This window comes from Lytechinus variegatus, chromosome 1 (genome assembly GCF_018143015.1).
Source record: "Lytechinus variegatus isolate NC3 chromosome 1, Lvar_3.0, whole genome shotgun sequence".
Classification (NCBI taxonomy): domain Eukaryota; kingdom Metazoa; phylum Echinodermata; class Echinoidea; order Temnopleuroida; family Toxopneustidae; genus Lytechinus; species Lytechinus variegatus.
The window spans coordinates 6132809-6159189 of record NC_054740.1 but is presented as its reverse complement, the minus strand read 5'-3'; the positions used below and the strand labels follow the sequence as shown (position 1 = coordinate 6159189).

At 39.7% G+C, this 26381-nt stretch overlaps 1 protein-coding gene across 4 annotated transcripts in view; it reads left to right on the top strand.

The window, feature by feature from the left end:
- Positions 1-26381, top strand: part of LOC121414569 (helicase with zinc finger domain 2-like) — a 147270-nt gene that overhangs the window by 75407 nt on the left and 45482 nt on the right. For all 4 annotated transcript variants that reach the window (XR_005969913.1, XM_041607789.1, XM_041607775.1 and 1 more), the window contains 7 exons: positions 1455-1601; positions 3440-3847; positions 5949-6185; positions 7499-7677; positions 14292-14506; positions 15370-15753; positions 26296-26371. Coding sequence is in view for 3 of the 4 variants with exons in the window: in XM_041607789.1 (XP_041463723.1) it covers positions 1455-1601; positions 3440-3847; positions 5949-6185; positions 7499-7677; positions 14292-14506; positions 15370-15753; positions 26296-26371 (1646 nt within the window). In the remaining variant the exon portion in view is untranslated. The remainder of the gene's footprint in view (positions 1-1454; positions 1602-3439; positions 3848-5948; positions 6186-7498; positions 7678-14291; positions 14507-15369; positions 15754-26295; positions 26372-26381) is intronic.

Here is a 26381-nt window from a genome sequence, read left to right as displayed (position 1 = left end):
TTTTTTTGTTCTTTTTGCTTGTCAGTTTTTTTTCCTGCATCCCCCCTAAATTCAGGTGGACCCCCCTAAAATCGTTGTGGTCCGCCCTAAAATTCTGGTTGATAACATTTTTTTGATGCTTGTCAGATTATTTCTTTTGTTTTTGCATCCCTCCCTAAAATTTTGGGTTGATAACTTTTTTTTTGCTTGTCAGGTTATTTTTCTTGCGTCTCCCCCTAAATTTCTGGTTGATAATCCCCCCCTTTTTTTTGCTCCACCGAGACATTTTTTTCTTTGAAGACATTCGGCATCTCAAAATAAGTTCTGTGAAATTTCTGAAGTCTTCAGTCTCTGTAGCTTAATGTCTTTTTTACGTACTTTTTTAAAAAAATGAGTTCTTGGAAAAAATAATTCGATCTATTGTTGACAGAGAAATATCACAAATTCACATGCCACAAGTTACATAAGCCCCCTAAAATCCTAGTCCTACCGTTCATGTACCTATAGCTTGTAAATTTTATTGTCCTTTCACAAATAAAAGATAAAATAATTAATCATTTTTTAACTCCTCCGAAACGGCAGATTTTCAGTCTTAACTTAAGTCAAGTTTCAGAATACAGGCTACACGGTCAGTATGTTCGTGTCTCATGATATTCTTAATTCTTCTGTCCAAACATGACTGATAAACTCATAAAACTTGGTAACATTTGTGAATATTAATACACTGAATATTTATTTGAATCATGGTTTAAATTCATCGCGCTTCCAGAGAAATCACAGCAATCGATAACCCCCTCCCCCTGGAGTTTTAAAGTTTTGGAAACTTGCTCTGGTAATTTAGAATTACCACACATGTATTTGAGCACATGGGACTACATAAAGTCTACAACTATGCAGTTCACCAGCTTGACTTATCTGTGAAAAGTAATCCCCTTTTCTCTGTTTCCACGGTCGTCACGATAATTGCAATTATACGTGGCACAGGACGACATCTTAAACTTTGTATCAGGTATAAATTCACATTGAAAAGTGCTGTTATAAGAGTTGATCTGGTAAGTATAATTAAGAATTGACACTATTGCCGTGAACCAGACTCTACTCCGATTTTGGCTTTTTTGGGGGAACTCGGCGTGCGGAGGTACCAACTTCCGGTGCTTCAACACGGAATAGGCCAATCAGCGTTATTGTTACCATCCATATAGGGGAGAGATCAGTGGTTTCAACAGGCTCAATTCCACATGTTCAGAGAGGAATCAAGCTTATGTCATACTACAATGGGGAGAAAACTAACATTCTGGTATTTCATATTAAACTTATACCAAATAGTGAAATATTGCAAGACAAGCAAAAAGAAGTTTCAAAGGATCAACAGATAAGAAAATGTACGCGTATTATTGCTTCTCAGAAATTGTTCTGTGTGAATGCATGACTGTGGAAGATGTGATCATAATTCAATGTTTTGATTTTAATACTAGGTTGGAACAGCAATATCCGACACCTGGCCTAAACAGAGATCCAGCAATGATTGGAGATGTACAAAGTCTTAGCCGGAGTACATACAAACAATTCATGCATGATATGCTTACAGAGGAAGAGAGAGCTTGTATGGAGTTGGTGGCCAAGTAAGATTTTAGGATTATATTGTAGAAAAATTAAGATGATTAATGTATAGTATTCATGTAATTTCAGTCTGATGTGGTAATTAACTACAGATTTTTGTGTTGGATCCATAACGTGAAAGATTCATAATGCTTAGTAATTCTCAGGCGACTTTTGAGACCAAATTCGTAATCTCTGAATTTTGGATTTGTAAGTGAAAGACGGACACTGAATTGCGGAAAAAAGTGACTTCATGTACAAATCCAATCCAATTCCTGTTTCTTGATTAAATTGAATTATTGTATCATCAGTTTTTGTCCTGCATAGCAGAGTGAGACTACAGGCGCCACTTTTCTCACGGTGGCTGCAGCGACAACATAAAATCTTAACCGGAGGTTAAGTTTTTAAAATGTCATCATATAATAACTTAGAAAGTATCTGGACCTAGTGAAAGTGAATATCACTATTCCATTTCATTAAATTATATTAAGGCATGTACACCCAATACAGGTGTAGTGTGAAAGATTTTACAATCCCAAAATGTGCCCATTGAAAAAAGAATACCTACATGTTTTTGTTTTGTTTGTATGAAACACCATCTCAACTATGGAATGGGCTGAAAATTTGAGGATATAATCTTACTTTATAGCTTTCTAATATCCAATACTCAATGCTGTATGTAAAGTAAGTGCTCAAACTGCTAATTATTATGCGAAATCATTCTTTATCCTCCCCTGATTAAAGTTTAAAATGTTCTCATTTTTGGTGAAGAAACTCTTTGTGGTGTTCTCAGCAAATGAACATGAAAAAAATTGTTGTATCTGAACAATTTCTTATGTATTATATTGTTTTTTGCAATTTCTTGTGTATTTTTTCTGTTTTGGGCCTTTTGATTTTTATTGTTTTTTTCAATGAACTTTGTCGGGGACTCATTTTAGATCATAAAGAACATAAAATAAATCCATTTCCACCTGCAAAACTAAAAATAATCACACAGTTATGGGTTGAAAACACAATTTGCATTCATTTGACTTTGTACACAAAATCATGTTTTTTGAGCAAATTTTGGTCTGCGTAATTTCGGAACTATGTACCCGGTCGTCGCAAATTTCAAGACTTGAAAGTAAAAAGTCACCGAGTGGCGCGGTAAAAAATATGGCACGGATCGATAGGGGGGGGGGCCTCCGAGGCCCCCACCACAACCTCGACAGGATTATATATTCATCCAGTGTTACAGATTTATGTTGTAGGTTTTTTGACAAGATGGCAGTAAATAATGTCTTGATAGACAAGGAAATAGAATGGAATTGCCAGTGTGAATCTCATCTAGGCTTTAAATTGATGTGGTGGTTAATTTTTTCATTTGATGCAAGAAACCCCCCAAAACATGTTACCATTTGTCAGTGCCATGTGACTGTTCTATTAGCTGATAATTACATGACTGGAGGCTGATAGTAGATTTCCCTTCGTCAACAAAAAGAGATCGCACCATCTATTGATTGGATGTACATATACTTTTAAATTTTGTCTCGCCTGCCTAGCATAGGCAGACTATAGGCAACGCTTATCGGATGGAGACAGCAGCGGCGTCGTCAACATTGAAATGTTAACCAAGGTTAAGTTTGTGAAATGTCATCATAGCTTAGAAAGTATATGGACCTAGTTCATGATACTTAGACATTAGGGTAGTGGTATATCGCTGAAAATCCTACCGGAGTTTCACGTCACATGACCAAGGTAAAAAGGTCTATAGGATCAATGAATATCAAACCGCGTAATGCAGGGCGAGACTGCCAGAGGCGTTCCACTTGTTCTGTTTGTTACTATTAGTTAATTCACTCTAATTTTCCTTGCTTTGAAGGTACCGAACAGTTACCAAGATAAAAGTATCCCAGCAAGTTCAACTGGAAGATTCCCTCATAAGTGCCCCAGTAGGAGAACTGTTTGGGACTATCTCCCTTGACAAGCCACTTCATGACGATTCAGAAACTTCCCGTCTTGTCCACGAGTTGGTTGAGACCGTCTTCATCAAATTTCACGAGCAGTCTGAAGATGTGTACGAGGCTCCAAAGGTTCAGTTTGAGGAGGATGTCATTGTGGTATCCCTAGGTCAAGCATGTGTGAAGCAGCTTCATTTGAAGGCTAATAGAGATGTTCCAGTGACCTTTCAATGTTGCATTAGTCGTCAGCGGTTTTTGCGGATGCACCATGCTGTTGACAGAGTGACATGTATGGACACTGTGCTACCCCAGGGACAGCAGCCCAATAGGTAAGTGTTTTGTTATAGTATCACCTTCATCGTAGAAGCTAGATTGCACCACACATTTCCACACATTGTGTTTGTTTATATTGTCAGGCTCTATGGTATGAAGTTTGGGTCATGAGGCTAATCAATTTTCACAGATGATATGAAATGGATATCAGGATACAAAATGTAAACCAAATGTAGGTTCTCGCAGTGATTAAACTGTACAATGGATCAACTTTGAAGTTGTCTAACGTAAGCATTTGGTAATGACTATGATCCTATGAGATATTTGGTTTCAATGTCAAAGGTTATAGAGGTCATTGAATTCAAGAAAATGGCTTGTTGTAAACAACAACAAAAAGAACAAAACTAATGAATGTTGGTGAGTCAATTTCAAATCTACTAGATGGGAAAGGACAGTGATTAGATTATTGTAATTAGTATCATTTATTTATTCATTTTTTTGGGTGGTGGTCAAAGGTTCTTAACCCTAAAAAGACTTGGGGGGGGGGCTGATTCCGCCCCCCTCGACATTTTTCGCGATAAATCCGCCACGCAAATTTTTTTGACCGCGTCACTCGCTGACTTTTTACTTTCAAGTCTCGCGCAACTTTTGAGACCAAAATTGTGACCCCCGGGTATGCGGTTCCAAAATTACGCAACATTTTGTAAGTGCATGCAGACCCAAAATTACTCAAAAACATGAATTTGTGTACAAATCCAATGCAAATAGTGTTTTTAGACAAAATTCATAAATGTATCATTATTTTTCCTTTTACTGCTTAAAATCAATTAATTTTATCCTTTTTTATGGTCGAAATAAAGTCCCCGACAATTTCCACGAAAAAACAATAAAAAATAAAGTCGAAAAACAAAGAAATGCATAAGAAATTCAGAAAACAATAGAATACATAAGAACATAAATGTGATGTTGAATTTTTTGAAAAATAAATTTGATCAGATGCCTATCTAGAGTATGTGAAACAAAAATTAGCATTTCAGGGGTATTATTTTATTAATTAGAGCAAACTTATGGTTTTATGCATAAATAAGCATAATTAATGAGACATGAGATTTTTGCAGAATTTGATGTTATACTTTTGTAGGTAATGCCATGGGTAATGCATGTGCCAATTTTCGTCGCGATCGCGCGATCGACGGCCGAGATCATAAGGGGGGGCTGAATCAGCCCCCCCAGTCTTCTTAGGCATCGAAATAGCCCAGTCTATTTAGGGTTAACCCTTTGAACCTACAAAGCTAGCTTCACCGTGAATGCACATACAAAGTATACCCAGGGATATGCAACCTGGTATACCCTACAAGAAGGAATACTGGCTTCAAGTCATGTGACTCAAAAAGCATTAGTTTTAGATATCAGGTGACCTTTTTGAAAAATGAAGTAATTTCAGAAATGGGAGATCATTTATTTCAAATGTCATGTCTTTCTTCATTTTGCAGATAATCTTGATATCTGTAAATATTTTAGGGTGAGGGTCAAGATCGTCTCAAATAATTCAGGAATCAAAGCGTTAAGATCACAGATAAAAATTACTTGATGTAAACTTAAAAGATCACAATTGAAAAAAAATTAAATTTTAACATGTCTTGTGTATGAACGTTGGAATATCTGGTAAGATTACTGGTATATTTTTTTCTTCAAAATTTGAAAGTTTAATGTGATAATATATACATGTATGTTCTTCAGATAAGGCATTGGTGGAGGAAATAGTTTGACTAAGCAGATGAGAATTATCTAGTTTTAATTTGAACATGAACATGGAAATGTAAGTGCAGAGCTACAAATTAGTAGGATTTTATTATGTTAAGTAGGAATCCGTAAGTGGAAAGTGACATAAAATAGGGTTCCCCCCTAGAAATACATGTAGGATATTGAAATTTTGGTATGTTTTTCAAAGTTTTTAAGAAAAGAAAAAGGCTTGATAAAAAGGAGAAAAAGTATTAGACAATAAGTTTTTTTTTATATTAAGATTGGCAGTGTTGTAATTGAACTTAACAAAAAGATCAAAAACAAACATACAAATATAAATTACACACTAAAATGGTAATCCCGAAGGAAATACATGTATCCAAATCTAAAATATAAATTTTGATGATGAGACAGGTTTCCAGAAGTAGATGAGGATGACTGCCATGAGGGTCTGAACCTACGACAAGAGCAGGTGGTTCGTCTTATCAAGTCATTAGGAACTGCTGAAAAAGAAGCTACATCTTACAGCGGTCCAACCATGATTCTTGGACCCTTCGGAACAGGAAAGACGCATACGCTGGCCAATGCAATACAGAGAACGCTTACAGAGAGAAAAGATGCAAAATTTCTGATATGCACTCATTCAAATAGGTGTGTCTTAAAATTATTAATAATGAGGGGGGGGGGGGAGGGGCTAAATTGACCCCATTGATACAAAAGCATGTTGTGAATTTCGTGAATAATTTTATATTTCAGACCTTTACGTTTATAATTTTGTGGAGCTCAATAAATCGCTCTCCTTATTTTTTTGAGGAGCTCAATTGAGCTCCTCAGAATCGCTCTCCATGAGGAGCTCAAATCAATTCATTACAATACATGCATGATAAATTGTAGACTTTTCTTAACATTGTATATGCAATAGATGTGGAGCTATTAATAAATCTGTGGTGAAACAAGGCCTGGGTCACATCAATACGTTTACAAGATGTCGTACGCGCTCCTGCAAAAAAAAAATAATAAAAAAAAAAATGAAAAAAAAAATTGCCAAAATTTCACATTTTACATCTTTAAATCCATGAATTGGCCTTCTTTTTCCCATAATTCCTTGAAATTAATTTGATTTAGTTGAAAACTATCAGAAAAATGAAGAATATTCACCTCTTTCCCGACTCTGATTTGAACTTACCTCGGTGAATATTGTAGTCCCACATGTAGACTTCCATGGTGTTGCCATGAAAATCTACATATGGGACTACATGGGACTGCAATATTTACCGAGTTTAAATTAAAATCAGAGTCGGGGAAAGAGATGAATATTCTTCGTTTTTCTGATAGTTTTCAACTAAATCAAAGTAATTTCAAGGAATTATGAAAATAGAAGGCCATTTCACGGATTTAAAGATGTGAAATGTGAAATTTTAGCCATTTTTTTTTTTATTTTTTTTTTTTTTTTAGAGCGCGATTTTTTGCTCTCCTTATTTTTTTTAGGAGCGCTGTAGGAGCGCCAGCGCGATCGCGCTCCTCAAAAATGAAGGTCTGATATTTCCTGTGTGCACCTTTTTTTCTTGACTAAATTCATATCTTGATTCAACTTTTTAAGTAATTTTAAGTTATTATTATCATTATTATTTATTTTTGTTGTGGGGGGGAGGCTTTTATTCATTCATCTTAGCTTTTAGACTGTGCATTGACAGCTTATTGTCATTTATGCCACACTGTACAGTTTAAAATTGATACTGATATTTTTTGGACTTCATGATATTTATGAATATCAAAATTATTCCCCAGTTCTCCCCTACAGTATGTTTTATATGTTGCTCCTTTATTAGACAATATCATTCTTATTTCATTATCATTTAAAGTCAGATGTATTTCATCCATTTGCAGAGCTCAAAATTACTGTTGGCGTTCTTGGAACTTGTAAATAATATTTGTTACTTCCTGTCCTGTGCTTTCATATACAGTGCTGCTGATCTTTATATCAGAGAATATCTTCATGAGTTTTGTGAAGATAGAACTGATATCTGGATGGTGAGGATCTATACAACGATGCGGAAACTGAATACCATAAGTGAAACAGTGAAGAAGTACATGCTTATCAATGCTGAAGGACCACGTTTGCCCACAGAAGAGGAATGTCAAGGTACGTTTAACCCGAAAAGACGGGGGGGGAGGATTCCACCCCCTCTACATTTTTGTCTCACCTGCGAAGCAAGTGAGACTATTTCCGACGGCGGCGACGGCGGCGGCGGCGTCAACATCAAATCTTAACCTGAGGTTAAGTTTTTGAAATGACATCATAACTTAGAAAGTATATGGACCTAGTTCATGAAACTTGGCCATAAGGTTAATCAAGTATTACTGAACATCCTATTAGAGTTTCATGTCACATGACCAAGGTCAAAGGTCATTTAGGGTCAATGAACTTAGACCATGTTGGAGGAATCAACATCGAAATCTTAACCTGAGGTTAAGTTTTTGAAATGTCATCATAACTTAGAAAATATATAGACCTATTTCATGAAACTTGGACATAAGGTTGATCAAGTATCACTGAACATCCTGCATGAGTTTCACGTCACATGACCAAGGTCAAAGGTCATTTAGGGTCAATGAACTTTGGCCGAATTGGGGATATCTGTTGAATTCCCATCATAACTTTGAAAGTTTATGGATCTGATTCATGAAACTTGGACATAATAGTAATCAAGCATCACTGAATATTTTGTGCAAGTTTCAGGTCTCATGATTAAGGTCAAAGGTCATTAAGGGTCAATGAACTTTGGCTGAATCGGGGGTATCTGTTGAATTACCATCATAACTTTGAATGTTTATTAGTCTAGTTCATTAAACTTGGACATATGAGTAATCAAATATCACTGAACATCCTGTACGCATTTCAGGTCACATGACCAAGGTCAAAGGTCAATGAACTTTGGCCGAATTGGGTGTATCTGTTGAATTACCATCGTAACTTTGAAAATTTATGGATCTGATTCATGAAACTTGTACATAAGAGTAATCAAGTATCACTGAACATCCTGTGCGAGTTTCAGGTCACATGATCAAGGTCAAAGGTCATGTAAGGTCAATGAACTTTGGCTATGTTGGGGTTTTTTGTTGAATAACCATCATATCTCTGTAAGTTTATTGGTCTCGTTCATAAAAAGTGGACATAAGAGTAACCATGTATCACTGAACATCTTGTGTGAGTTAGAGTAGTATTCAAAGTCAGCACTGCTGCTATATTGAACCGCGTGATGCAGGTGAGACGGCCAGAGGCATTCCACTTGTTCATGATATATCTGCCACGCGAAATTTTTCAACCACGTTGCTCACTGACTTTTTATTTTCAAATCTATTTTTCAAACTTTTGAGACCAAATTTGCGATGCCTGGGTAGGCGGTCACGAAATTATGCAACATTATGTAAGTGCATGTCAGACCCAAAACTGCTCAAAAATATGAATTCATGTAGAAATAAAATAACAATAGTATATTCAGCCAAAATTCATAAATGAATCATTATTTCTAATTTTACTGATTAAACTTAATTAATTTGGTCTTGTTTGTGATCAGAATTAAGTCTGCCACAATTTCCATTGATGAAACAATGAAAAACAAAAAGTCGAAAAACATAGAAATGCATATTTAAGAAAGTGAAAAAATACATAAGGAAAAAATGCGATACCAAATTTTTTTGAAGTACATTTGATGGGGATCCTACAAAATGTCCGTGAATAAAAAGATAGCAGTAATTTTGGGGCCATATGATAGTTGATTTCAGTTTTCATCTTACCCTTATGCAGTCCTTGTAAACACGATAACTTCAGTTTGACTTAAAGGGGAATGAAACCTTTGGAACAAATAGACTTGTGTAGAAACAGAAAAATCAAAGAATAAGAATAAATAAAGTTTGAGAAAAATCGGACAAATAATGAGAAAGTTATGAGCATTTGAATATTGCAATCACTAATGCTATGGAGATCCTCCCATTGGCAATGCGACAAGGATGTGTGATGTCACTGATGAACAACTTTCCCTTTGGTGGGCTATAAAATACCCTCAAAATGTCTCTTTTTGCTTTTTCTAATGATGATACAAACTCTTTATCCATGATGTATTCTTAAAAAATATGTAATACATGCCCTCATGTAGAAAGAACACATGATCTATGGATAGATGTGATGAAAGAGGCAATTCAAGTGAAATATATACTAAAGTAATGGGGAGAGTTGTTCACAAGTGACATCACACATCTTTGTCGCATTGCCAATTTGCTATCTCCATAGCATTAACTCTTAACATGCCACGCACACTACTAACCCAACGCCACAGTGCTAATCCGATGCTAATCCCCTGTGCCAGCCACAAAACCCCCCTGTGCCACATTGATTTTGGGATTGCGAGTCGTATTCACTCCTTTCAATAGTCATGATTACAATTGCTTGTAACTCTATAACGATTAGTTTATCCACAAAATATTGTGTAGTAAAGTTGTAGGAAATTTCATACCCCTTATAATGGTGTCCTCATTATATGGATTGGTTATTATCTTTACCGCTAAAATATGAGTTGTATCAAGTATTTCCATTTTGTGGAGTGGTTTGTATGGATAAAAAAAACTTGGTCTCTTGACTCTCTTCCCTCTCAGAGGTGGAGCCATATCTTTTAAAAAATGTAGAAATACTCGAAAAAGTCGAATGTAAGCCGCGTGAATAAGTTGATCTGTCAGAAAGCAGAGTTCACACTGCACACAATAGTGCTAACTACGGCGTGAATGCGATGCGCAATACAATGCAAAACGGCGTAACAATGATTGTAACTCTGAATGTGCGCAGTCATGCACGAAGCAGGCGAGGGTAGGAAACAATGCAAGCACAAAGCAATCAATAGTAGGCGTGCGAGCGCGAGTGTGGCATGTTATAGTAGGATACGTAGCGTGCACGAAGCACTCAATGAGTTAATGATCGCAATATTCAAATGCTCATAACTTTCTCATTATTTGTCCGATTTTTCTCTAACTTTTGTTGATCTGTTTCTTTGATTTTTCTGTTTTCACACAAGCTATCTTGTTCAAATGGTTTCATTCTCCTTTAACCTAGGCTCATATAATTTGGTGGGTATGATACAAGCATGGATCCCAGGAAGCCTATCGATTTTAATGTCAAAAGGTCAAAGGTCAAGGTCACACTGACATGTTTTCATCTTACCCTTCTGCAGTGCTTGTAAATGCGATAACTTCAGTTTAACTTAACCTAGGCTCATATAATTTGGTGGGTATGGTACTAGCATGGGTCCCAGGAATTCCATTGTCTGTGAGGTCAGAAGGTCAAGGGTGAAGTCGCCAACTTCCACTTTTCTCTCTTGACCAATAACTCTATTTTCCACATTACAGGCGGCCGTATTATGTGCTCGCATTACCGACATTCTTGTATTTTGTGAAGCTTCAAACTTGTATACATTTAAAGGTTGGGAAAGTATCACTGTATCACTTACATGTAGCATTTTGCTTGAGTTTCGGGCCTAATGAACAAGGTCAGAGGTCATTTTAGTTCAAGGTAATTTGTCCAATGTATGATATCATCAACAAAAACCTAACCAGTGTTATGAATGTGAATTTTCAAGGTTATTTTTAAGTGTGAGTCATTTTTGTGTGAAATTTACATATACTTGGTTATCAGCAAAAAGGTGAATGAAATTTCAATTTACTTGGGAAAAGATCAAGGGTCATAAAATGTTAAACTGACATCAATCTTTAACCAAAAAATAAGAATATTCAAGATAATGTTGAAATGATAAATCTGCATTATTTTAATCATGGATATAATGAAACAGATTTCTGAAATTAGATGAGTATTGTTAGTTTTTTTTCATTTTCAGGTTACAGTGTCAAGGTTGAATATAACTTCAGATTATAAAAAAAGCTGTGGCTAGCTTTGTGAACTGAAGATTTTAATATTTTCACAAACCAAGATGAAACATGTGTAGCTTGTTAAAGATTGATAATGTTTGGTTTATTATTTTGAAATTAATCCATCAAATCCTCATTCTTATGTCTTTCTTATTTGATGTCTGCTTTTGATTGAATTTTCTATTTTTATTTAAATCTACTTTTTTTAGGATTGAATTGCCCTTTAAAGAAAATTTTAGTGGTCAACTTCAAAATGAGGCCCAAATTAGCATATGGGACTGACATCTATTTGATTAAATGTGGGGGTCATGAGGCCAAAAATCAAAGGTCAAAGATGGCCTTGGTCATTATGGACGTAAGAATACATCATCCTCAAAATAACTTATGAACTGTCTGAGGGACATATAAAGTATACACACGAAGAAAATTCACGAAAGTGATGATTATAGACAAATTATATATGGATGGAAAGGTATTGTCTTTTTATACACAAATATGTCACTAAAAAGTTTTATAGACGTCGTGGAAATGCAAGAAATGAAATTATTAGACACCCTTCTCAGCCCCCCAGACCGACAATCACGCAGACGAAAACGGTCGAGAATAATGACGTCACACAATCAACGAGCTCATCATCTCTCTGTGCATCATGCACCGAATCACCTTACTGACCTGTTCAATATCTTCCGAATTTACCGTTTTCTTCATGTAATGTGATATTCAATTTCTGTTTTCGACAACTTCAGACCAAACGTGAATCAGAACTGTGTTCCTTTGCCCGTTTTTATTGAATTGTGGACTGTAAAGACCGATTTTGTCCACTGCAGTCGTCATTGTATTGCTCCACTCCAGTCAGTGAGTGAGTGAGTCTCTGCCCAAATAATATAAGTAGAGAATCTAATCAAGAACTTGAAAATCAAAAGCAGCAATTAAGAAGTAAGATTTAATAAATACAGACTGAATAGAATCTCACATGAAAATAAAAAGAGAAAAAAGAGCTGGTAGGAACGGGGAAGGAATATAATTGAAAAAAAAAAAAAATCCCGAACCAAAAAAAAATCAACGAGTTTCGAACCAGGATCCCCGCACTCATGAAAAAATCCTACGTGCGGACAGATTTGTCCACAGACCGTGTCTCTATCTCTGCTTGGTTCATAATGATATATAAACAAAGTGCGTTCGCTGCTGTTGCCTCGCAATGCTTCGGCAATCCAACTGCAATTCCAATCATTTCGCGATGGATATTGCCGTGTTTTTTTGTGGTTCCTGAACTTGCTACGTAATTAAATTTCATAATTTTTATTCAGTCGTGAAGGCGAATGTCTATGCTTTATATTGATAATAATATCAATGTGGTGCGATCATGATTTCTAAGTGAAAATATGCTTTGTTTATTCACGTATATTTCTTGAAAACAAATAATTTTTTCTAAGCTAAATATCGGTTACCAAAATATGTTAAATGTGCATTTCATTTTACTGTTCAGAAAATTCAAACTTTTATCTATGTAATAAGACCAATCTTGAGAGGAATAAACCATTCTAAGAGCAAAAAAGGCTGATTGGAAAGATCGTCTTCAATGGGCTGCTGTCAGCTAAGCTGCTCACTGCTCTTGGTGTGACGTCACTCAGCTGGAGCTCGCCAGAGGACGGACGAAGGCAGAAATATGTCATGAAAATAAGTCATTTTTGAGAGCTGATTTCTCCAAACTCTAATCACTATTTTAAAAAGTGAAGTTATATATCTGATTAGTAATACTTCCCCTTTACAATGATGACCACAAAAAGTCATTATAAAATTATACTTTTGATTCTTCGGTTGTGTACTCTAATCCATACATGCATATAAGAGGGCCAATGACCTGAATGGATTTGGGCTCACAAGGTCAAGGGTCACTGGTCATTATTAGAATTTTTCTTAGATTTTTGTTTGATAATATTTGGATCTGACAAGACAATTGTGCTGGCATAAATTAGTCTTTTAACCCTAATTCTCCCGGGGGGCCATAATGGACCCCTCTACAATAATCGCAATATATCTGCTGCGCAAAATTTTTTGACCTCGCCGCTGACTGACATTTTACTTTCAAGTCTCGTGCAAATTTTGAGACCAAATTGGTGACGCCCAGGTACGCGGTTACGACATTACGCAACATTATGTAAGTGCATGTCAGACCCAAAATTGCTCATAAACGTGATTTCATGTACAAATCCAATTATGTATTTAGCCAAAAATCATAAATGTATCATTATTTCTACTTTTTCTGATTGAACTTAATTAATTTTGCCTTGTTTATGATCAGAATTAAGTCTGGAAAGATTTCCATCGAAAAAACAATAAAAAAACAAAAAGTAAAAAACAGAAATACATAAGAAATTAAAAAAACAATAAAATACATAAGAAATCGGTCTTGGTACCACAATTTTTGTCATTCACAATTGTTAGGAATGTTATAAAGAATATTTTCACAAAAAAGTAGCAATGTAGGAGCTTTATTTAGTGAATCAGAGCAAAAAGTATGATTTCATGAATAAATTAGCATAATTAATTCATATAAAATAAAACTATGAATTCAGTGAAATTTACCAATGCAACTGCGTAGATTACGTCATTCTCTACCATCATGCAAATTTTCATGGTGATGGCGCAATCCGCAGCTGAGATCTTACGGGGGGGGGGGCATAATTGCCCGACCCCCCCCTTCCCCGGGAATGACAAGAATCAAAATAACCCAGGAGATTTAGGGTTAAAGGTTAAGAAATTGAAATATTTTTTCCATTGCTGTGTGTCTAGTAAGCTTTCAAGCTAATCCATGAGTTATTGACTCATTTGCTCTGTTTTCAGATTGGGTGTCCAGAAAAGGCCCTAGTATAGTAGTGGTCACCCTGAGCACAGCAGTTTGCCTTACACTTACAGCAACCCTGCATGGATACTTCTCTCACATTTTGATAGACGAAGCTGGACAAGCCCTGGAGACGGAAGCTATCATTCCGCTTGCTCTAGCAACACAACATACAAGTGTTGTACTTGCTGGTGATCCCAAACAGATGAGCCCAAAGGTACATTGATTTAATTCTATATGAAGGAACTGACGGTCAAATGAGAGGGGTCTTATTAGTCTGGTAGGGAGATAGGGTTCCCATGCACCTGAATGATATATTTTTTTAACCGACATTTTTGTAATCCTTAAGATGTCCAGTAAATGACTTGTGATGTTCCCAAAACAAAATATTTTCCCATGGGGTTCAAATTCATGGAATTTGGATTTTCGTACATAGATTCCGACACAGACATTCATTTGCCACAAAATTAGTGTCATATGAAAGATAAATAAATTTTCTACAAGTTGAAATGTAGACTTCCATGGTGTTGCCATGAAAATCTACTTATGGGACTACAATATTTACCGAGTGTAAATTCAAATCAGAGTCGGGGAAAGAGGTGAATATTCTTAATTTTTCTGATTGTTTTCTCAAAATAATTTCAAGGAATTATGGAAAATACATGTAGATGGCCATTTTTATGGATTTAAAGATGTAAAATGAAATGAAATTTGAGCAATTTTTTTTAGGAGCGCGGTAGGAGCACCAGCACGATCGCGCTCCTCAAAAATGAAGGTCAGTGGGGTGTTTCATGAAAGGACTTGTCAGACGTTTTATCCGACAAGTCCCATTTTATCTGACAGTTACCATGGGAACAGTGCCTCTCAGCCAATCAAAATCATGGAAAGATGTCAGATCTAACAACTTGTCGGATGAAAATATTGATGAAATGCTCCCCTGGTCACAGGGGCTCAAATTAGCCCCCTCTCCCCAGCTATAAAGCTCAGTGTTGTTAAAATGATGAATTAATTTGAGACCATTTTTGTATAAATTCTGAAACTGATCAGCTATGGTGATACATGTATCTATTTTTACTTCAGGTGTATTCTCCCCGTACCGCAGATGCCAAGTTCAATATGTCTCTCCTGCAGCGTCTCTTCAAATATGACAAACAGAATGATTGTCATGCAAGCTGTAATCTGATCATCAACTATCGCAGCTGCCAACCTATCCTAGATTTCCTAAAGGTGCACTACGGCACAGCTTTCATGTCAAAGAGCACAAACAAGGAGCATCCCAATCTCTTCCCCCTTAACTTTGTAGATGTGAGGGGAGAGGATAGGCTTGTCAGGACGTCATTCATGAATGCAGAAGAGGCAAAGATCATATCAGAATACGTCAAGTCATTGATGGATCACTGGCCTGATGAGTGGGGTAGATGTAAACAGAGTGATGTAGTGGTTCTATCACCATACAGAGTACAGGTGAGTGTCTTGTGATTTATTGTCAAGGGTTGGGTTGAGCTTCTTAGACTTCATTCAGAACCATCAAAAACAGTAGCCCTGCAATGACAGCGACATTAAACAGAATGTCAATACCACCATTTCAAAATACCTATGTGTTATTGCAAATGCATCATACATTCTTGCAAAGCTATGTTACATTAAATATGGCAGTCATTTTTTGAAATATTGATATTGAAGGGGAAATGTATTCATCTTTATCATCTATCCAAATTAATTCAGGTATTCTTCAGGAACAACCTGTATGTATTATTTTTGTAGCTATCATCTCAAAAAATTTTAAGCAGTTTGTGATATGATAGAAATTAGAACTCAGGTTTGGTCAGTTGGCACATTATACCACAATCAATCAGATCCTATCTCGTCATTAATCTTAGCATAGACTAGGATCAAATGTGGAATAGGATCAGCTATAAGGAAAACATCAAACAATCTTATCTACTAGTTAATCATGATAAATGCTCAGGATTCCCTGAATAACCAAAAAGAGATTTCTCGAATATTTTTTTACTTCTTTGGTTGAGATAATCATGAGTTAGAACATCAACCTACATATACCAGTGTTATTTTCTCTCACAAGAATGAATTTTTTTAAAAGTAAAATTAGGTTCATGATTTCTAATGTTTTTATCAAGTAGTAAACCTGTCAAACTACATGTTTCTTGACAATTAAGCCTTTACACAAACCATGGTTGCTGCCATTTTGAAATTCAATGTTTACTGTAGAATACCCCATACATGGTCTTTTGAATAACCTAAAAACTTTTGCTTCAATTAGAGAAGAAGGAATTTCAGACCTTTCAAATTATTGGGTATTACTTATACATAACATTGCTAAAACAATTTCCAGCAAAAAGTAAAATTGTAAATAAATATTCCCACATTTTGCAAGGTAATACTTATCGAAAAACTTGATACACTTTCTCATAGTAGAAGTCAATTTATTGCCAGTATGAAAAAAAGAGTAAATGCTATATTTACTTCAATAACTCCATACATCTACTTGATTTGCTAGTTCAGCCCTCTGGACTGCCATACCCGAAAAGAACTCCCAAGAATTTAAAAAGCGCGAGCGCGCCCTCTCCCGTTCAGGCTTACTACTACCCATGATCACCGCGCAATTAGCGCCCATCTTCCTCTTTTGCTTTCGGCAAGCCATCTGTCAAGACGTGCTCAGATAAGTCTCCTAAAGCTCAAATCTTTTTTGAGCTTTGGTATATTATTTTTGCTTATCTGTTGTGCATTCTCCCTTTTAAATTCAATCTTTCCGTTTGTGTGTAAGATTGTGTTCAGAATTTACACCCGGCGCGACTTTTTAGCGTGTTTTTGGTGACACTTAAATTGTTTTCCTAACGTTTGGGTTCTCGTCGCGCCGCATCGCTAGCGCGTTCGCGAGGCACCGGGTTTGGCCTGCCTACGTGGCAGCAAGCCTTCACCTCCTGCCCTGGTTATTGTTCTTCACGTTCAAAGTGTGGTGGTTTTTGGTGCCGTTTTTGAATTAAATTCTAGGCAGCCTTTACACTTTGTTGTCGAGGGTGTTATTGTTATTTCTTTTTGCAGGTTGGGATCTTCAACTCTGTTCCTTCCTTGCTTTCCGGAATTGATTTATTAAGATTTTCGATTGATTATTGATTGATTAATTCTTCAATTCTTTTTCCTTTCTGTTCTGAATAAATTTCTTGATTGATATTTTATTCACAGGCGGATCTTAAAGCTCAATTCCTTTTCCTTCTGTTCTGAATAAATTTCTTGATTGATATTTTATTCACAGGCGGATCTTAACCCTATCTAGGCCGGGGGGGGGGCCTTGGAGGCCCCCCCTCAACAAATCGCGCAATATTTTCGCCGCGCGAAATTTTTTGACCGCGCCACTTGCTGACTTTTTACTTTCAAGTCTTGCGCAACTTTTGAGACCAACTTTGCGTCCTCCGGGTACGTGCTTTTATGCTTTTTATGATCACAGAAGAGTCCTCAACAAATTTCATTGAAAAAACAATGAAAAACAAAAGGTCAAAAAACAAAGAAATACATAAGAAATTGCAAAAAACAATAAAAATACATAAGAAAATGATTTGATATCGCAATTTTTTTCATGTACACTTGCTAAGAACACCACAAAGAGTTTCTATACCAAAAATTAGTACATTTGGAGCTTTATTTAGGGAGTTAGAGGATAAAGTATGATTTCGCATACTAATTACGCATAAATTAGCATAATCACTTAATAGCGACTCCCACGAAAAAAATTACTATACAATCTTGGAGATTATGTCCCAGGCAACCAGCATGCCAATTTTCGGCGTGATCGCGCGGTCGACGGCCGAGATCTTAGGGGGGGGCCTGGGAGGCCCCCCCCGGCCATATGAACTCCCAAAATACCCCGGCCTAGATAGGGTTAAAGCTCAATTCCTTTTCCTTTCTGTTCTGAATAAAATTCTTGATTAATATTTTATTCACAGACGGAACTTAAAGCCCTTTTTCTCTTCTGGGATTGTTTAATTCGACTTACGCAATTATAACTTGATTGATTGGTTATTCAATCCCCCCCCAAAAAAAAAAAAAAAATTTTTTTTACAGGTGGGGTCTTCTTCCTGTTAGGAATTTTTTGACCTTTCCCGGAATTGTTTTCTTCGTTCAATTCCCTCTCCCCTCCTAGTCTTATATTTTTTACTTCGACAGGCGGGCTCTACGATTCTTTTTTGAGGATTTTCTGTGTCGTTCTTCCTCTTGAAATCGTTACTAGAGACGTTCCTCCTTCCTCCTGTTCTGAATTTCTTTACCTTTCCACAGGAGGTTACGTTTTTCCTCTTGGAAATTATCGTAAAATTTCTCTTATCTGGAATTGTTTGTCTCTCAATCCCTTTTCTTCCTGCTCTGAAATTCTTGTTTTTGTGTTTCTTCGCAGGTGGAAACTTCGTTCCCTTCTGAGCTTGCATTCATTTTTGAATTCTTGCTTCGATTTTTTCCTTCGGGCACAAAAAAAAAAAAGAGAATATAGTAGGGGAACCTTGTAGGAGTTTCTTTTTTCAAAGTCTCCGACCTCCTTTCTATTTTCTTACAGGTAGATACCTAAACTATTCTTAGGTTCTTCTTCCTCCCTACCCTTCCCCTTTTGAATTGTTCTGTTTGCTCAAACAAATTTCTTATAGGAGGAGGGAAAGACCACTCCGGTCTCCTCTTTTAATCTAAGCGAGATCTTTGTAAGAAAAATTCTTGTTTTTCTTTTTTCAAGGGTAGAGAGAGGTACCGATGAGTGGGACTAACACAGCCCCAGAGGACCTGGTGCCCTCCACGGGGACCGTCCCGATTGCAAGTTTACAGAAGTCGGCCGCTTCCACCGGCGGCGGTGAGTATGAGGTTGCGTCAATCAGCATTCCGAATTTGCGGTCGGATGCTAAGAGTAGGAAGGCCGAGACTGTGGTGCCACGGTCTCGGACAAAGAAAAAAGTGGTAGCCAAGGCTTCCAAGCCTAAACCAGGTTCTGCCGCCGCAGCACCCAAAGGGCTATGCGACCCACCGGCTACCGGGTCACCGGAAGTCCGGGGAGAGAGTGCGGTTCTCTCCCCCCGGCACAGGTCAGGATCTCTGTCGTCTAAGTCGTCCTCCGGATAGCATCGGCAGAGATCGCCCAGCCCCTGACCGCGAGAGGCGTCACACATCAGACTGTGACCACAATCTGACCCTGTCAGATTCGGGTGAAGTTTCGTTGTTGGCGGCCGCCCTGCCAGGGGCGGCAAATCGTAAGAGATCACCCGTGCCTCTTGTGCCTTCTTCTGCTCCGGCCACGCCGGCGGAGCCCGCAAAAAAAGAAGAAGAAGAAGAGGTCGAAGGAGAGGTCGGCCAGCCCTGCTGCCATGGGCGTTCCTCCTTCAGACCCTTGTGTCGGTGGTCAGATGTCACAGCTATTCATGCTGCTACATTCTGCTACCGCGAGAGGCGTCACACATCAGACTGTGACCACAATCTGACCCCGTCAGATTCGGGTGAAGTTTCGTTGTTGGCGGCCGCCCTGCCAGGGGCGGCAAATCGTAAGAAATCACCCGTGCCTCTTATGCCTTCTTCTGCCCCGGCCACGCCGGCGGAGCCCGCAAAAAAGAAGAAGAAGAAGAGGTCGAAGGAGAGGTCGGCCAGCCCTGCTGCCATGGGCGTTCCTCCTTCAGACCCTTGTGTCGGTGGTCAGATGTCACAGCTATTCATGCTGCTACATTCTGCTTTCGAGCAGTGCGGGTTCACCCCACCCTCGACGTCTACTCACCCCGCTGATGCCCCCGAGCATCAAGCGAGACAAGTGGGCAATAACCACCAGACACCCGGGAAATCCTCGAGCGATTCTGTTAAATCGCCAGCCAGTGCACCGGCTAACCGGGCACCTCAAGATCGCGTGTGCTTTCCAGCATTTTCGTCGATCTCAGAGCACGTGTCCCAGCCGACACGCGTGGCCACCCCGGCGCTTACTGGACTCCCTTGCCTTCATGAGAGCCGGCCGAGAGGCCGTACGGCTCCCGCGGCTCTCGGAGCTCCTCCAGGGGAGGAAACTTGTCATGGGGACAACCTCCCGGTTCAGTCCATGGAGCGAGACTCCCTTTACGAGGAGTCTCTCGAAGGCGGCCAGTGCGAGGATAACCCCTATCCCGCGGTCGACTCTTCAGTAAGCGCTCAGGCGCTGCTTGACAAGTATCTACCTCACATCTACCCTCCGAGCGGGGGTATTGATGAAGCAGGGGAGTCCTTATTTTTCGCCCCGCCTCTTCAGGCGCTCCGAGCTCAATCGGCCGAATTGGGGGTCTCGGAGAGTGACGGGGTCGCCCTAGACGAGGCGGCTCCTACGACGAGGAAGCCTCCAGCTCCGAGGGTGCAAACCCACCCCCGCTCTGCTGCTGCCCGGAAGCGCCAGGCTCCGGCACCGCCGTCTCGAAACTTTCAAGTCTCTCGAGGCCAGCGAGAAGGCAGAGGCAGGGGAAGAGGGGGGCGACCCGCTTCGAGGGCGCCGCCCAAACCGAAGCAGTCGGTTTGACATGCTGTCCCGAGCGCTAGGCAAGGTAGGCGGGCGTCTCCGGCATTTTCTCCCGGCTTGGGAGGAAATCACGGAAGACGCATACATCTTATCCGTCATGCGAGACGGCTTCTCTATAGAAATAGAAGCCTTCCCGCACGGTGCGATTCGCATCGCCTCACCGCCTTCCTCCACCCTCCACCATCAGTACATCGCGGCCGAAATCGCCGCACTGGTGGAGAAGGACGCGATAGAGAGGGCGACAGACAACCCCAATCTTTGTCTATCCGCGATTTTCGTCATTCCCAAGCGCTCGGGCAAATTGAGAATGATTCTCAACATGAAGAGAATCAATACGTTCATTCCGGCCGAACACTTCCGGATGGAAACGTTAGCCACGATCCTCCCCTCACTGGAGGCGTCGGACCTGGCCGTGTCTCTGGATTTACGCGACGCGTACTTCCACATTCCCAACCATCCAGCTTCGCGCCGGGCCCTCCCGTTCGGGCTGCGACCGGCGCCCCGAGTGTTTACTCGCATAGTCACCACTGTGGCAGCCTATTTGAGAAACCAAGGCCTGCGACTCTTCGTCTATCTAGACGACTGGCTTATTGTCGCAGACTCGGAGGCAAAGTTGCAAGCTCACCTCTCCTTGCTACTACGGGTGACTCAGAGCCTCGGGTTCATGATCAACTGGGAGAAATCGGAGCTCACTCCCTCCCGCGTTCCCATGTATTTGGGCGCGAGGATAGATATACCGAACCAACTCGCGCGGCCCAGTTCGGTTTCTGGCCTGAACCTCACTTTCTATTCGAAAGTAAGGGTGCCCTGTCTTACTTAGCTCCTACCCTTGCAAGGCCAGAGTCAGGGCTAATACAGACGCCCGTCCTCCAGCGATCGCCGCTGAAGAGAGGGCGACTCCGATATGAGCACCATCACCGCTCAGCGGTATGTCTCACTACCTCATAGCTCTCCGAACTTATGAGTATGTATATCGGATCTGAATGTCACGGCGATTAAAAGTTCCATATACTAGATATCCCTCCTGTTGACATTCACAGCTGTTCCCCGAGTCCTTCCCGGTCGGGTAAGCATCATCTCGGAGGAAAGAAACCGCCGTACATCTCTGTTGGCTATGTACGTGCGTTCAAGCTTGTTTAAAGCCCCAGACTTCTCTGTCGGCATTCTATGCCTACTTTCTGGGCACACCCACCGTACCGGGTCGGCGAGTTTACACCAAACTGTACGCCGCCAGACCATCGGTCGAGCTCTAACAGTCTATCTTATAGACTGCCCTCTATGTGGGTCAAGCTTGCGGGCGTCTCCGCCGTTTCCTCCTTGTGTGGAGTGGTCTACGGTGGATGTCTTACCGTGCCCGTTTGTCGAACCGTCTTCTTATTTAGAAGCTTTTTCACTCGGCACACTCGAGTCGCCTCGCATGCTGCTTTCATCCTCCCTCCATGCAAGGCATGTGGCCATGGTCACCGCACGACCGAGGATGATGTAACCGTGGATGTATGTATGCTTATGCCTACCTAACCACGATCACTACGACCCGCTTTCTCTCGGGCCGACTGTGGATGAGTCTCTCCATGTAAGTGATTTACTTCACTGGAGTTCTTCTTTTAGAAACTTAGATTCTCATCCCCCGCTGCTTAGGGCGTCATTTTTGCCGCCCCCGCAGCTTTTTGGAACTCCTTATCCTCCGATATCGGACTGTTCCACGCTGCCGCAACCGGCGCCGGCGGTGCTTGCTCGTACGATCACCTGAGAGACCAGGCCTTGTGGCTGTTTTCATAAGAACTGGTTCTCACCGCAGACTGATGGAAATTTTTGTGATTACTTTCCTCAAGTCTCCTTACTCCTTCGCTTGTTTCTTCAAGCGAGGACATCGACACTCTTAGCCAGTTTCCGTCCCTAACTTGATAGGACAGGGCCGTTGCTACCTCATTCGATTCCGTTGCGAACGTAACTGTTGAGGTATCTTTTCTGGCGATGTCTGTTCGTTTAGAGCATCTCTTGATTGTCGTTTTCACGTAAGATCATGACAGAGACTTTTTCTTCGCCAGCTCCCTCTGGCGTACGCTTGCTGCTGCGAGGGATTCTCCCGCCCAGCGGACATCCATCGCAGCCTAGCCTCACGGGCTCTCTCGGCGATGGTGGCTTGAGCCAAGCCACCTCTTCCACCGCGGGCGCTGCACCCTCAGGCGGGTGCTTCAATCAGTACGGGAGAAAAGGGATCCCGAGTTCTCTCTCGATCACTCGGTCTATCACACCTTTGTCGTGATGTGTACCGCGCTGTTTCTCTGACACGCCCGGTTGAGCTGTTTTGACCAGACTGCTCTATTCTACATAGGCAGCAGGTCCGCGGCATTTCTTATTAACAGGATGGCACTCGGTCGCTTTCTCAACTCTTGACTGCCTTACGAGTGTTTTTTTCTTAAACCCTTCTCTCCGTCGTTCCTGGTCCCCTTTGGACCGCTAGTAACGTTCTGCCACAGCTCTCTATCAGAATTCTGCAGATGTTCTGCCCTCACGCATTTGAGACAGATATCGAATTCTGGGCGCTTTCTCGCAAGCGGAGGCTTCTGAGATAGCTCGCCTTCTCAGTTTGTTTGATTGATCACTTACTGAGCCTTAAAAGCTTCAGTTTTCCGATCTCGATTCTTGTTGAAATTTTCAACAATTTCCGAATTTTACGTTCTAGTCAGCTGGTGATGTTGTTCTCCTGACACTAGGCCGAGGGCCCATGATACTTAGTACCTTTCTTCTTGGGCTCTTTCTTGGAATCGTCGTTCACGACTTCTTGAGGTCCGCCTATTGACGCTCCTCTTTCCTTCTCTCCTTGCTCTTAAGGACTTCTTCACATGAGTCTTTATTGCCTCCCCTGTCCTTAAGGCAACGGCCTTCGTGTCTTCATCTCCCTATTTTTACGCACTTCTTAGTCTAGACATGCCTCCCTTCACGTTGAATCCGTGTTGGTCTAGCAAATCAAATGGGTATATCCCAGTTATTGATGTAAATTATGAAAATACTTACCATGATTTTCTTATTTACGAGATAACTGGATATACCCATTTGATTTGCTAGTTCATTACAATGAACCTGCGTGCCGAATATAGAGTACACAACTTTTCCTGCGCGCGCGCTGCATCTCCCTACCAACGCACTATCCCAAGATCATCGCGCAATTTGGCGTCCATTTCCTCTCATGAGCCTGCGGGCAAGACATGTTGTCACACAAGGCGAGGGGTAGGAGGGAGGGTTCAAATGGGTATATCCAGTTATCTCGTAAATAAGAAAATCATGGTAAGTATTTTCATAATTCATTGTTTACATACATACATACATACATTTAATATTTATATAGCGCTTTTCCATGTAAACATGCTCAAAGCGCTTTACAGTATCATATTATAATTATGTTGAATATTCTGCTCTCCAAGTGCTAACAATATTAATCAAATGGATATTACAAAGAAAATAAATAGGTCTTTAGTTTGTTTTTGAATAATTGCAGTGAAGGACATGAGCGGATGGTGATAGGGAGATTGTTCCAAATACTGGGACCTGTGAAACCTGTGCATTGTTGACCTTTCTTGGAGTTCATTCTTGGGACTTGTAAAAGAAAAGGGTCTGTTCGAGAACGTAATGAATATTGACTTTGTTGAACTGGAGAAAACAGACATGATATGTATTGTGGTGTTAGGTTATTCATGGACATGTAAACAACTTAACTTAATATTATAAAGAAAGAATTTAACAAATCTTGAAAATCCATCAATTACTTAAGAAAAAAGCTAGAAATATATATTTCAAGCGTTCATACATCAATCATCCGACCCCTATGAAAGTAATCGGGTCAATTAAAAGAATTCCAAACACCTGCACGCGAATAATACGCAAATTAGAAACATTCTTCTCGAGTAACGTAATGAACATTCAAATTTCAGACATTATTATGCCTCCACCCACTAGAGGTGTTTGTGTTTCTGCTGTATGGCATGTTTAACAAAAAAGTTCACTTAGCATTTAATCATATTGTGGAAACGGTGTAGAGATATCCTGTGCAGGTCTATGCATTAACCATTGTGTGAATTGTAATTTTGTCAATATCTTACTTCATACAACCAAAAAATATAACAGTTGGGGGGAAGGTTCATAGGCAGATCTTTCATGATAATCATTATCTCGAGCAATTCCATTACAACAAATTGCATGTCTGACAAATAGTTTTCTCCATTCATGCTTTGCCCTAGTCGTGATAATTTGAGAGTATTGCAGGTTTTCTTAAGAACAAGCAAAATGCTGGCTTTTTTAGCGAAGTCCCACATACATGTACTCTACGGAATTGCCTATAATCATTTTCAATCACGTTAACTCATTTTGAATGATTTCCATGATAAGGATATTTCTTACTGTAGTGTATAGTATATTTGCCACAATTTAAATGATATTTCAAATTCGTATATACTGTTTAGAAATTTGTAAGGTTGTATGCGCCTTTCAAACTAATCTATGAAGCATTACATTGGTAGATTTTGTACATTTCTGTAAATGTGTAAATGTTGAAATGAATACTTGAAGGAAGTGTTGTAGTGTTCTTGACTGCTGTTTTGATTAAAGAGACAGGTTTTGATCCTGTTAATGATTTCATCATGTGAATCTGCATGAAATTTATTTCTTGCTTTGAATGGGAGAGTATGTGCAACTCTGCTAAACCAAGGGAATTATGGTTCCTAGTTTGTTGATTGCTTTCTGATAAAGGTGCAATTTAATCAAGTTTTACCCCAATGAAAGTGGAGTGGAGCACAGTGGCACAGTGGATGTCTCCTTACTGTTAAACAGGGTCGTTGGTTTGAATACTGGCCATGGCGTAATTACCTACATGTAGTGTAAGAAATCGGTGCGCACTGTACTGCAGGTACCTGGCAGCATATTGCCCCTTGAAACCCAGTGTACATAAAGCTAAAGCTAGGGTAGTAGACTAGGCTACTCCGACGCCTAAGAAGACGGGGGGGGGCTTATTCAGCCCCCCTTATGATCTCGGCCGTCGATCGCGTGATTGCGACAAAAATTGGCACACGCATTACCCATGACATTACCTACAAAACTATAACATCAAATTCTGCAAAAAATCTCATGTCTCATTACCGGTAATTATGCTAATTTATGTGTAAAATCCGAAGTTTGCTCTTATTAATAAAATAATGCCCCTGAAATGCTAATTTTTGTTTCACATACTCTAGATAGGCGTCTGATCAAATTTATTAAAAAAAGTTTCAACATCACATTTATTTTCTTATGTATTCTATTGTTTTCTAAATTTCTTATGTATTTCTTTGTTTTTCGTCTTTTTGTTTTTTATTGGTTTTTCAATGGAAATTGTCTGAATCATTCCCCCCCCAGTCTTTTTAGGGTTAAGAGAGTCATGATAAAGAAAGTGCTAAGGTTTATTTATTTTAAGTAGGTACAGATATTTATTCTTATTATCTTTATATTTGTGAAAGGTGGTATTAATCCGACAGGAGATGAGGAAGAAAGGCCTCCATGCTGTGACAGTAGAGACAGTGCAGAATGTACAAGGTAGTGCTTC